The 13806-nt window shown below is 32.8% G+C and overlaps 1 protein-coding gene across 12 annotated transcripts in view; it reads right to left on the bottom strand.

Moving 5' to 3' along the window:
- The window catches only part of LOC143251946 (A-type potassium channel modulatory protein KCNIP1-like), a 142504-nt gene that overhangs the window by 11161 nt on the left and 117537 nt on the right, over positions 1–13806 (bottom strand). For all 12 annotated transcript variants that reach the window (XR_013028777.1, XM_076503376.1, XM_076503324.1 and 9 more), the window contains one exon: positions 3237–3449. Coding sequence is in view for 11 of the 12 variants with exons in the window: in XM_076503376.1 (XP_076359491.1) it covers positions 3237–3449 (213 nt within the window). In the remaining variant the exon portion in view is untranslated. The remainder of the gene's footprint in view (positions 1–3236; positions 3450–13806) is intronic.

Below are 13806 nucleotides of genomic sequence, written 5' to 3'. Positions count from 1 at the left end.
TCTTGTCTTACATTGCTAAATTAGAGACGGATAGCACAGATAGCCCTCGTGTAGCTTTGCGCGACATTCAGAAACAAGCAGACAGTTTATCAGTTTGTACGCTTCTTTATGTCCAGAAAGTGTAAAATAATTTGTTTAAATTATTTAAAAATATTAAAAATTCAACTAATAGGTTCATTTTCCAATACATGTAATCACGTTATAAGACAATGAATTCGCAGTATAACCCAAATATTTGCGAGCCTGAAAGATATTTTTTTTTCCGAAAGCACAAATGACACGAATAAAACAATTAACTTGCCAAACGTGATTTTATTAAGTCAATTATTTGATAAAAGTTCAATATGAAAAAAACGTTTACAAAAACTTAACAACTGAAGGAGATTAATAGAGCTTGTCAAACTTTCAATTTAGTTTTATTGTTTTAACTGATGTAGATATGAAACTTAAAAGCTCCGAAATTGTTTCACATTTTTAAGTTCATTTGAAACTTAGTGAGCACACAAAAGTTAAAGTAAAAAATCAGACTCAGAATTTGTTGTTGTTGTTGTTCAAAACAAAACCTAAGATCCATATTTTATTTTTCTAACCGCTTAGGTGGAGATGTGGGAGTTGTTCCAGTAATTTTTACCAGACTTAATCTTCACGTAAAATAATCGGTATTGAATCAAATAACTTTAATATCAGATTCTTCAAGGTATGACTTTAAATAATTCAGTTTATTTTGCTATAGGATTTTTACTTGTTCGTAATTTTTTGACGGGCGTACACTAGGATTAAGAATGACATTGAAAAGAAAGCAGTTTTCTATCTAAAACACATGATGGCTAAAAGGTTATATATAAATTTTGTATTCATAACATATTTGTATACTTACATATATGACGTATGTTTGTGTTAATACCCTGTGATGATGTTAACTATACATTAGTGTATCCTATGAAATATTCTCTTGTATAGAACGAGAGATACCATAATAAAAAAAAAGTAGGATTCAAACTAGCGGTACTAACAGAATAAATGTATATATGTGTGTGTGTGTGTAAAATATATACTATTAAACATAAAATTTCAATTTTTATATACAATAATTCCTTAACATGGAAATATTCTTACAAGCAGCAATTCTAGAGAAACACTGAAATTACGTGTTAAAGTGTTGTGTTATTGTTCTCGCTATAGTTTTATTAGGGTATAAAATGACGCTTTGAGCACATTATAGGAACTGAAACTATTTTATTACTGAAACACCGCTTGGCGACAACTACAACAAAAAGAGACGAAAAAGACAAGACTGAATCTTCGACTTCCCGCATGCGGAGCACGTGCTGTGTCATATGAAACAAAGCCCGAGTATTTTTTCACACATTCAACATTATTAACTATAATACGACATATATATATATGAGAAAAGTATGTCTTTTAAACAGATAAATTACCTAAATAATAGATAATAATAGATAAAGAAATAAATTATAATAGTACATTTGTTTTTCTAGTTACTTCTCCAAGTGTTTATGTGTTTCTTTTGTTTATAATAAAACTAGAGGTGATTATTTAATAGTTTTATCTTACTGACCCGGCTCTGTAGCTGAACGTGCTGCGAAATTACAAGGTACACAAGTTAGATCCATTAATTATGGTGTGTTTTTTATACGTTTGCGGCTTAACACTGAATGATGATGTGTTATGTTATGTACTTGGACGTGTATAGAACAAAACCTGCTACGCAATATATGAAGTTGTATTTAGATTTAAAGTAAATAAAAGTAAAAAACATGCAATTGCTGTAAAGAGAATATATTTCCATACACATTATTTTTATACAAAACTTGACTTTCTGGATAATCGTCATATTTGATAGAGTTCTTAAGTATTTGTTACTTCATCTTACTCTGGATAAAGCGACGTTATAAAAAAGTGAACTTCAAAATTATATATGGTATCAAGAAATATAAAAAACAACTGTCGTATTTTATGTTATTCGTGAATCGTTTGTGTTCAAATCGAATTTATATTCTTCGCTTTGAATTTCGAGCAGAGCTACTCGAGGGCTATCTGCACTAGCCATCCCTAATTTAGCAATGTAAGACTAAGGGAAAGGCAGGTAGTCATCATCACTCACCATCAACTCTTGGGCTACTCTTTTACCAACGAATAGTGGAATTAACCGTCACTTTATAACGCCCCCACGGCTGAAAAGGCGAGCATGTTTGGTGCGACGGGGATTTGAACCTGCGACCGTCGGATTACGAGTCAAACGCCTTAACCCATCTGGCCATGCCGGGCCATCGAATTTATGTCACCTCAAATCTGTAGCTATTTTCTTTCGAGCAGTGTGTTATCCGTAGCTCATCGAAAACGAAAGAATCTATGGCAGTAACTTTAAGGCTTATTACCGCAGATTATATAATGGGTAAGTTCGTGCTTCGCGTACGAAAGCGAATTTAAACTTTAGGCTTAAATGTCGATTTTCGGCGCTTGTTGGAATTTGAATTGAGATGTAATAGAATTACGTTATTTATAAGCTACAGAAAAACAAAGAATTACGTTAATGGATTTCTTTTCGTGTTTATGTTACAGAAGTAATTGGCTCTAATGTTATAAACGTCGTAGTTTTGCATTCGTATAGAACAATGCACGTTCAACATCGTTCACTTTCGTACTCTCCTAAACGTACAATTAGCCATGTGAGTTGGCGCATATAAGCACACGAACTGACTGGCACACATTGTCCTTTTAATTACATAGATTTCTAATTAAACGCTCATAGATAATTCTTAACCTACTTCTACTGGAAGTTGGTAACAATATTTTAAAATTATCAACTATTATTTGATATGAGGATATGTGATGCAATAACTGTAACATAATTTTATGACGTTTAATGTTACTTCTTGAGAAGTGTAAAATAGCATACATATGCGAGAGATTATTTTATAATTTGTTTTAGGGATAAATGTTAGAAGCAAACACTTGCATGTAATGTTACTAAATGATTTTACAAGTGATAATTAGTACTGACATGGATGTTTTCTTCCAAATTAAGCAGGGCACTACAGACAAATGTTTTACAATACCTGCTATGTTTTTTAAATCATAAAACAGTATTACAAAGTACGTCGCCTAGTTATCTAGCAGTTATATCAATGCTGGACAAAGCTAACAAACATAATATGAAAACATATAATTGCAAAAAATGAAAGCTTAGTTTTTGTTGTTGTGTTTTTTTTTACCTGAAACACTCTCTCTGAGTGCTCTCTGGCAGAAGCTTCGTCGACAGAGGGCTCTGCAAATCTTCCCATTAAGCTATAAACAGCCATAATAATTTCACACATTTCTTCGCGACTGATGCAACCATCTCCGTTAATGTCGTAAAGGTTAAAGGTCCATTGAAGCTTCTCCAAAGTTGAGCCTCGTGTTAATGCAGACAGTCCTACAACAAAATCCTACACAGAGAAAAACAAAACAAAACTGTTAGCAAGAAAATCATATTTTAAGCATGCAACACCTATGCTGCCATAATCTACGATTTGGGTTTTAAGTAAGAATACCTCAAAATCACGTTGCCACGGGTAACACAGATTGTTATTCCCAACAACATCCTCAAAAGTTGATATTAAAAATTCACTTATCTAGGGTCTTATAAGATCTTATTATATCAACATGAAGCAGTGACACTAGTAAATAAGGCATCTATATTAGAAACACATTATCTCTTACTTTTCTTGTTCATATTTTAAATCGTATCTTGTGTTAATTTAAATTTAATGACTAGTCTCTTACTGTACAATGTACAGGCTAATATTCACTTAATAGTATATATATATTACTGAATGGAAATACTGAACTACTTTATTAAAATATATTTACCTTACTATATTTCATTTTCATTAAAACTTTCCGTTAGCTTGCATTAAAAAGCTATTCTTAATCATCAGTAGGAAAGAAAATTAACTCATTGAAGTGAGAATAGAAATAAATGGCTAATAAGAAATGTAACAGTTAGTAACCGAATTACAAGACCAGTGGAAATAAAAGCAATATATAAAGTATTCTGGGATTTTTAACTGAAACTATTAACCAACTTTTTTATATATGATGTTATAATATTTTGAAGTACTAAACAGCAGGTATTATACACCCTGCTGTGAAGTTAGGTCATATGTATGTACGATATTTCTAATGTATGATTCACGTAATCATGTCGTTAGGACTGAGTTTTATAACGAAGATAAATACAACATAATGTTCCTAAGAGCTAATGAAGAGTATTGATACCACGGAATACTATATGAATTTTACTATTTTCTGTTGAATATCATTAATTCGATGGTCCCTGCTAAGAGAAACAAATGTTTCAGTGAGGCATTATTCAGTCTTGTTCTGAACTTGAGCCTGGCATGGCCTAGCGCGTTAAGGCGTGCGCTTTGTAATCTGAGGGTCGCGGGTTCGCGCCCGAGTCGCGCCAAACATGCTCGCCCTCCCAGCCGTGGGGACGTTATAATGTGACGGTCAATCCCACTTTTCGTTGGTAAAAGAGTAGCCCAAGAGTTGGCGGTGGGTGGTGATGACTAGCTGCCTTCCCTCTAGTCTTACACTGCTAAATTAGGGACGGCTAGCACAGAGAGCCCTCGAGAAGCTTTGTGCGAAATTCCAAAGAAACAAACAAATGTTCTGAACTCCCTCTATAAGAAAGTACGTTTTATAAAATATTCATTATCTAGAACTGGAAGTACATTTATCCAGAGAATCGGCTTAGATACACAACTTGAACACAGATCGTAGAGTTGTTTTTTTTTTTAAAACAAAAGACATTAGTGGAAATGTTCCATCAAATAATACTTTGATGTTTCCTTCTTCATAACTTAAGCACTTTTTAATGCATTGCCCAGTATTCAATGTCCACATACAATAAGTATGTAAACCTACATTAAGTAATTGATTTTTTTACTACAGGTACAAGCAATCCTAAACTAAACTTTAAGCTTTAGTAAGTTCCATGTTTTAAGTTCTAAAAAAGTAGAAACGGTAGAATCATTAGTTAGAACAGTACAAACGCCCGCGCTTGGGGATTTTAACAACAGTACACTTATTACTCAACTGAAATTTAATATTCTTGAGCTGAAGACAAAAGTGAATTAAATTAAACTGTACTTTTTTCATGTGTAATCACGTCTTTAGTTTTGAAACAACTACCTGATCATCGATGTTCTCAAACATACTTTTCTACACTTGCAAAGCTCGAGGTTTCACTACATGAGAATAAATATATTTGTACTCTTTCTATCCGTTTGAGCGCTATGTTGTCTAATCGTGCATTACATAAAAACGTGTTTCATACGTATCCGAAATAACATGTAATGCTTGATATAGATACGTACCACAGAGTGAAGTAGATCTTAGTGTTAGACGTGTCTTTTGAATAGAACGGAGGGAAATATATATATAAATATACACACATGTATAAGGTTATTTTTAAAAGAAAATTATCGTAGTTTGTTCGTTTAAAATATCGTGACATTTTATTAAGTGCATTCCAGTTCCTGAAGATTGTGAAACTATAAAATAAATGAAATGTAGAAAATCCCTATTTAGACAATTTAGTTTTGGTCATTGAACATAAAACTACCTACAAATAAATGACCTAAGTATGGGGAATTCTGTATCACCAGTTCTAGCCAACATTTTTATTACACAGATTGAATCTCAAGCGATCAATTCAGCCTTACACCCACCACTATACTGGTACAGGTATGTTGATGACACAATTACTGATTCACATCCACAGAACACACACTTAGTTTTTTCAATCACCTTAACTCGATACACTCCAACATTAAGTTCACCTGTGAACAGGAAAAACTAACCATATAACATTTCTTAACCACAAAATCACTAGAACTGGAACACAATTCAAAAAAGAAATCCACAGAAAAATCATTCATACTGGATTATATATTCCCTGGGACTCAGCACATGAAACAAAACAAAAACCTAACATATTAAGAAACCAAGTAAACACAATCACAAAACTACGTTCACCCGGTAAATTAACGACGAAATCAACAAAATAAAGCAACACTTCATCATCAAGAAATTTCCTCAAAAAACCGTGGAAAAAATTATACACACACACCTAGACCAACAACAAACAAACAATAATAAATCCCAAGATACAACAAACTACAAAACCTTATACTGCTGCATACCATATGTTCCTGACATCAGCGAAAAAATAACCAATATTTGGAAAAAACGTTTAAGAAAAACACAACATTCCAGTAAACATCAAATTTATTCAAAAACCAGATACAAAACTAAATTCCATACTATGTAAAAAATACACTGATAAACACAACACCAACACCATTTATAAAATACAATGCAGCAACTGCCACAACTTCTATTTCTTGGAGAAACAAGCAGAAAAATGGAAACCAGATTCAAAGAACATAAAAAGTCACCTTCACACGTTTTCGAACTCTGCAAGTCAAATAAACACAACATAACTATCTAAAACACCCAGATACTAAGTAGAGAAACAAATAAAAAGAAACACAAAATAAAAGAAGCCCTACTTATACAACAACTAAAACAAAAATTAAACCAATATAAAGGAATACCTTTATACCTATACTAATTAATAACCTAACATCCAACTGCAACGCCCCCTACAATCCCGTACCCGCTTACACTCTCATCCCTAAGACATGCGCCTGGCAACGGTCAGTTGCAAGCTCTCGCTTTGTTAACCTGAAGATGACCTAAGAAGGTCGAAATGTTGTTCTCTGCTTTATCAGTAAAACTGTTAATACCCATACCAGCCGTCCTGAGAAAAGTTTTACTTCAAGCGGGTTTTTCGTTATCAAGAATTGTTTATATTGTTAAAAACGTAATGCCATCTGCTCAAAGCATGTTCAGGTTGTTAAGACTCTGATGCCATATACCCATCATATGTCCAGTTTGCTTTGAATTACATGACGAACGTAGGTTTAGGTTTTTAAAACTATGATTTCAGTCGTACGCTTAAAACGCTGCTTACGCAGCTAAAAAAATAATTTTTTAGGTTTTCAAACACATGATTCCTTATAATCGATATGTGTTTGGGTTAAGAATACAGTGAGTATAGGATTATATCCGAAGCTCATGTTAGAAATATAAGCCAACACACTAATGTCAGTGGAACGTTTTCCTTGCGATCAAAGAGAAGAATCTAGAAATCATACTCACATGTGAACCTGACGATGACCGAAGAAGGTCGAAACGTTGTTCGCTCTTCTATGTAAAATATTTTCTCAACCCAAACGAGCCGTTTTTGCATATAAATTTCATACTCACATGGTTTTACACTTTTCTTGGATTTTTTTTATTTTCTCTAAATAATTTAAGATATTTTATGTTATTGTTGTCCCTCTTGTCTTGTTCGAAAACAAATCCAGTTTATTCTTTTAAAGTGCGCTTTGGTTTCCATAAATAATAATATGTTCCTGGAAAAAGATTTACTTATTTCTTTAAATGTTGTTAAGTCCAAAGCTGCGCAATGAGGTGTTTATTCTCTGTGCCTATCATGCGTATTGAAACTCGGATTTTAGAATTGCAAGCCTTCAGACTTACTGCTAGGTTTAATTATTATACCATTAATGTTTTCCAATTTGTTCAGGCTTTCGATTCATTTTGTGATATGTCATTTTAGTTATTATAGTTTCTATAGCTGCCTGAATTGTTGTACATGCTCCATGTTAAATTCTGTAGTTTTGTTTCATACAGTCTTGGCTAAAACGTTTGCATACTGTTCTATATTGGTGTTATGGTTTACATGCATGCAGTGGATATTAATTAAATTCCCGAATAGTAACAAAGGAGATAGTATATGATCAATCAAATATACTCTAGTTGTTATTCTGGTTTGAACCAGTTATACTGAGTATTAGTTCGTTAAACCCCTTACTTACACACACGCACTTGTTTTGTACAAAATGATCTGCTTTTGGTATAATCGTTTTTGAAAGAGATCAACGCTTTGTTTACACAATTCCTCTGCACTTCGTATGAATTTTTGTTTGTTTGTTTTGAATTTTCTGCAAAGCTACACGAGAGCTATCTGCGCTAGTCTTCCCTAATTTACCAGTATAAGACTAGAGGGAAGGTAGCTAGTCATAACCATCCACCGGCAACTTTTGAACTACTGTTTTACCAACGAATAATGGGATTGACCGTATATTATAACGCCCCCACGGCTGAAAAGTCGAGCATGTTTGGTGCGACGGGGATGCGAACCCGCGACCTTCAGATTACCAGTCACGTGCCTTAACCCACCTGGTCATGCCGGGCCCAGACTAGAGATAACGCTGTTAAGGAAAAATCTGCTGGTAGGCAAAGAAAAAATAGTGCCCGAAACGATTGTATTTCATTTAAGTTAACATATCAATGTCGAAAAAGTCTTATAATATCTTACGACAGGAATAGCGTAAACACATTCATTCTAGAGTATCCAAACTAAGTTATTTTTTAAGAAGAACTATTTGCAGATTGATATTAACCGGAATTTACCGCCACCACCGTGTTACTTGGGCAAGAAAGTATGCTAACTTTTACTTAGGGCATCGGCGACTTGTCATCTTTTCATATTAGTCCTGTTTCCGGTTTGTTAAAGCTGATGGTAAGATATGTGTTCGTTTTTGCCTGGAAAACAGATGAAGGAAAACTGTCTTTCCCATAGGGAGATGGTGCAGTATATGTTTGGGAAGCTGTTCATGAAAGTGAAAAAAAAAATCCTTTTCTTATCATTAAGGGAAACGTCCAGGGCTAGGTTTAGCAATAACTTTTCGTTCAAGGATGATAATGCCCACAGTATGAGTATTGTACAGAATTATATCGACCAGGAGAATATTACAAGACTGTCATGGACAGCAAAGTCTCCAGATTGAAATCCCATTGAAAACTGTTGGTCAGAAATGAGCCAGAAAATTGCTAACCACAACCTTAAATCAACTACTATATCTGAATGGAGCGTTTTATAGTGACAAATTTGGATTAAATCTCTGTGGATTACATTAATAACTGCACCAGCAGCGTGCAACGTCGCTTTGCGCAGGTTACTAGAGTACGAGGCTAACGAACGGAGTACTGAATATTTAATGTAAACTGATATAAGGTCACAGAAGTTACTCATAACACTTTGATGTCGTATTATATACAGTATATAAATTTTTTGGAAAAAATATTGTTGTAAGAGGCGAAATACTGAATTACACATTTTTCTACAGCTTTCTGATAAAATTGTTTCTTGTTTTAATTAAATGTTTGTGATGTCCATAGAACCTGTCTCATTATACAAATTACACAAATAGATGTTTAATATAACACACATTTCTCAGTTTGACGTCAGTTTATTTATATTCTATCTTAATAATGATGATCTTACTTGTAACAAATTTGTGCAAACATTTTGGCCAAGGCATATTGGGCAGAAATCAGAGATGGATTGCACTCAATTACATCAAAGATTGCATCTTTTAAAGGGATAAATGTCTTTTGGAAGTGTTATATATTGATATAAAGGTTGTCAACATGGGCAAGCGGTTACGTTTCTGGACTTATAACGATAAAATACTGGAGTTCATTTCCTACGGTGGACAGTTTGTGTGTTAAAACTACACAAATGCAGTATGCTACCACCGTCAACTTTCATGCTACTCTTGTTAGGCTAGAGAGTGGGATTTGGCCTTCACTTTTATATCGCACCTTCGGCTTCAAAATTCAGAGTGCTATTTTTATGGGTAATGGGACACTAACTAGAGAACCGAAACTCAAATGTTAGACACGATAACCATCGAATTGCACTCGGTTTCACTTGGTTTTGGTTTGTTTGGAATTAAGTACCTAGCTACACAAAGGACTATCTGTGCTCTGCCCACCACCACGTGTATCGAATCTCGGACTTTAGCGGTGTGAGTCCACACACATATCGCTGTGCCACTGAAGAGCGGTTCCACTTGGTTGACAGAGCTGCAAATAGTTGATTATGCAGATTTGTGATAAACCAAACACACACACACACACACACACACACACACTGGATTTTATATTATAAATTTCCCTTTATCTGTGGTGTGAATTGTCCGAGTTGGAATAACAGATACAATACCATTTCTTGGGCAGTGGATTTTCCCTGATTTAACTAAATCTGGTTTGCAGTGGTAACACATTTTAGCTATTTTATAAAAAAGGGATAACTTAGTCCATTTAGTACGTAACTTTTTATGTGCCTGATGAATGTGTATCACCAAAACGTTGATAACTATCCTGAAAAGCTTTAAACGCTGAAGTTAATCGTGAGATGTGACTGATGTACTTTATTTAGTAATAAATGACTGATACTACAATTAGTCTTAATTAACTCACACCGCCTTCAAATTAAAGCTTGATTCATATTTTTTAAACTTTTAAAATGTTTTTGATGAGTTCAAGCTATAGCTTAGTCGTTTGCGATGAAGGTTGAGGAAAACAAATAAAGGCGTCTCTCCTTAACAACTCGCCTATTATAAATACAAGTAAATCTATACACAACATTTCAGTAAATATTGGTAAAGCGTTCAAGTTCAGGAACAATGGATTTTTTATTGCAAATATTCTACAAAGAAACCTGTAGTAAATTTTGATTATTCCTCAAAGATCATGAAACTTTGGTCCGGAAATAACGAGCAAGGTCATCAAATATCTTCTAAGGTTCTAAAAATAAATAAATTATCAAATTTCAATTACAAGAAGTCAGTTAAACTGTGGAGTTCATAGATGTAACAATGATCAGCCCAGAAAAAAAAAGTGCTTAGTATCATCACACATCTCATTACAGCTTAGTATATTAAGGGTCTAATAAGATCATCATATACGTCATTACAGCTTAGTATATTAAGGGTCTAATAAGATCATCATATACGTCATTACAGCTTAGGATATTAGGTTCTAATAAGATAATCACATATCTCATTACAGCTTAGTATATTAAGGGTCTAATAAGATCATCATATACGTCATTACAGCTTAGGATATTAGGTTCTAATAAGATAATCACATATCTCATTACAGCTTAGTATATTAAGGGTCTAATAAGATCATCATATACGTCATTACAGCTTAGGATATTAGGTTCTAATAAGATAATCACATATCTCATTACAGCTTAGTATATTAAAGGTCTAATGAGATCATCACACATCTCATTACAGCTTAGTATATTAAAGGTCTAATAAGATCATCATATACGTCATTACAGCTTAGTATATTAAAGGTCTAATAAGATCATCATATACGTCATTACAGCTTAGTATATTAAAGGTCTAATAAGATCATCATATACGTCATTACAGCTTAGTATATTAGGTTCTAATAAGATCATCACACATCTCATTACAGCTTAGTATATTAAGGGTCTAATAAGATCATCATATACGTCATTACAGCTTAGGATATTAAAGGTCTAACAAGATCATCACATATCTCATTACAGCTTAGTATATTAAGGGTCTAATAAGATCATCATATACGTCATTACAGCTTAGGATATTAGGTTCTAATAAGATAATCACACATCTCATTACAGCTTAGTATATTAAAGGTCTAATGAGATCATCACACATCTCATTACAGCTTAGTATATTAAAGGTCTAATAAGATCATCATATACGTCATTACAGCTTGTATATTAAGGTTCTAACAAGATCATCACACATCTCATTACAGCTTAGTATATTAAAGGTCTAATAAGATCATCATATACGTCATTACAGCTTAGTATATTAAAGGTCTAATAAGATCATCATATACGTCATTACAGCTTAGTATATTAAAGGTCTAATAAGATCATCATATACGTCATTACAGCTTAGTATATTAGGTTCTAATAAGATCATCACACATCTCATTACAGCTTAGTATATTAAAGGTCTAATAAGATCATCACACATCTCATTACACCTTAGTATATTAAAGGTCTAATGAGATCATCACGCATCTCATTACAGCTTAGTATATTAAAGGTCTAATGAGATCATCACACATCTCATTACAGCTTAGTATATTAAAGGTCTAATAAGATTATCACACATCTCATTACAGCTTAGTATATTAAAGGTCTAATAAGATCATCACACATCTCATTACAGCTTAGTATATTAAAGGTCTAATAAGATCATTACACATCTCATTACAGCTTAGTATATTAAAGGTCTAATAAGATCATCATATACGTCATTACAGCTTAGTATATTAAAGGTCTAATAAGATCATCATATACGTCATTACAGCTTAGTATATTAAAGGTCTAATAAGATCATCATATACGTCATTACAGCTTAGTATATTAGGTTCTAATAAGATCATCACACATCTCATTACAGCTTAGTATATTAAAGGTCTAATAAGATCATCACACATCTCATTACACCTTAGTATATTAAAGGTCTAATGAGATCATCACGCATCTCATTACAGCTTAGTATATTAAAGGTCTAATGAGATCATCACACATCTCATTACAGCTTAGTATATTAAAGGTCTAATAAGATTATCACACATCTCATTACAGCTTAGTATATTAAAGGTCTAATAAGATCATCACACATCTCATTACAGCTTAGTATATTAAAGGTCTAATAAGATCATCACACATCTCATTACAGCTTAGTATATTAAAGGTCTAATAAGATCATCACACATCTCATTACAGCTTAGTATATTAAAGGTCTAATAAGATCATCACACATCTCATCACAGCTTAGTATATTAAAGGTCTAATAAGATCATCATATACGTCATTATAGTTTAGTATATTAAAGGTCTAATAAGATCATATACGTCATTACAGCTTAGTATATTAAAGGTCTAATAAGATCATATACGTCATTACAGCTTAGTATATTAAGGTTCTAATAATAAGCTGGGTACCCGATTTCAATTGATATTCTTCGTGCAAAGAAGACAGCTGAACAGCCAATCAAGAAGTGTGTATGTTCCACTTATCGGGCTTGTACTATTTCTTTTAGGTAGTTTTTATGAGAGTATACATGATTTTAATAAAGTGTAACATGTTTTCTGCATGGGAGTATTCGACGACATTTATCTCAAAAAATATTACCCTACCTAGAAAGTGTTTAGTGCGTGCTTAAACATTAGTGAAATGAAATCTCAGTTTTATTGATTCAGTGTTTAAGATAGATAAATTTGTGTACATATTACAAACAAATATGAATCACTCAAGTAACCTAACGTGTTTGTTCAAACTTCAACTTCGTTTTCGAAATGTTTAATGAAGACGACAACTGTTAATTAAAAATAGTTCTACGGTTTTTACACCTATTATTCAGATTAAAATACACGAAAAACGCGCAATCATACAATGCTTGATATAGTAAATACAATTTAAATTGTTGGCGTGTTGCGAAGGTAATGTATCTATTCTTTATATGAATGATATAAGTTTCAGAGTATCTAAAAGACTATCTTTCCAGCCTCCATTACCCATACAAATATTTATCTAGTATGGTTATTATTATATTGTAAATCCATTTTGCAAATAAACATCTAAAAAATTAAAAGCTATTGAAGATGGTATATATTGACTATTAACTTATAATGATGAATATAGAAAATATATACTTTTATTTTGTAGTGAACATGTAATATATTGATTTCTAACTTACAATAATAAACATGGAAATACTGAATTCTAGAGTTATAATGAACATGTAATGTACTGATTTCTATCTTACAGTTAACATATAATACACAATACATGAAAACGAA

Source organism: Tachypleus tridentatus, chromosome 1, assembly GCF_004210375.1.
Source record: "Tachypleus tridentatus isolate NWPU-2018 chromosome 1, ASM421037v1, whole genome shotgun sequence".
NCBI classification, from domain to species: domain Eukaryota; kingdom Metazoa; phylum Arthropoda; class Merostomata; order Xiphosura; family Limulidae; genus Tachypleus; species Tachypleus tridentatus.
Note: the sequence above shows the minus strand (reverse complement) of the source record. Positions and strands in the feature narration are given on the sequence as shown.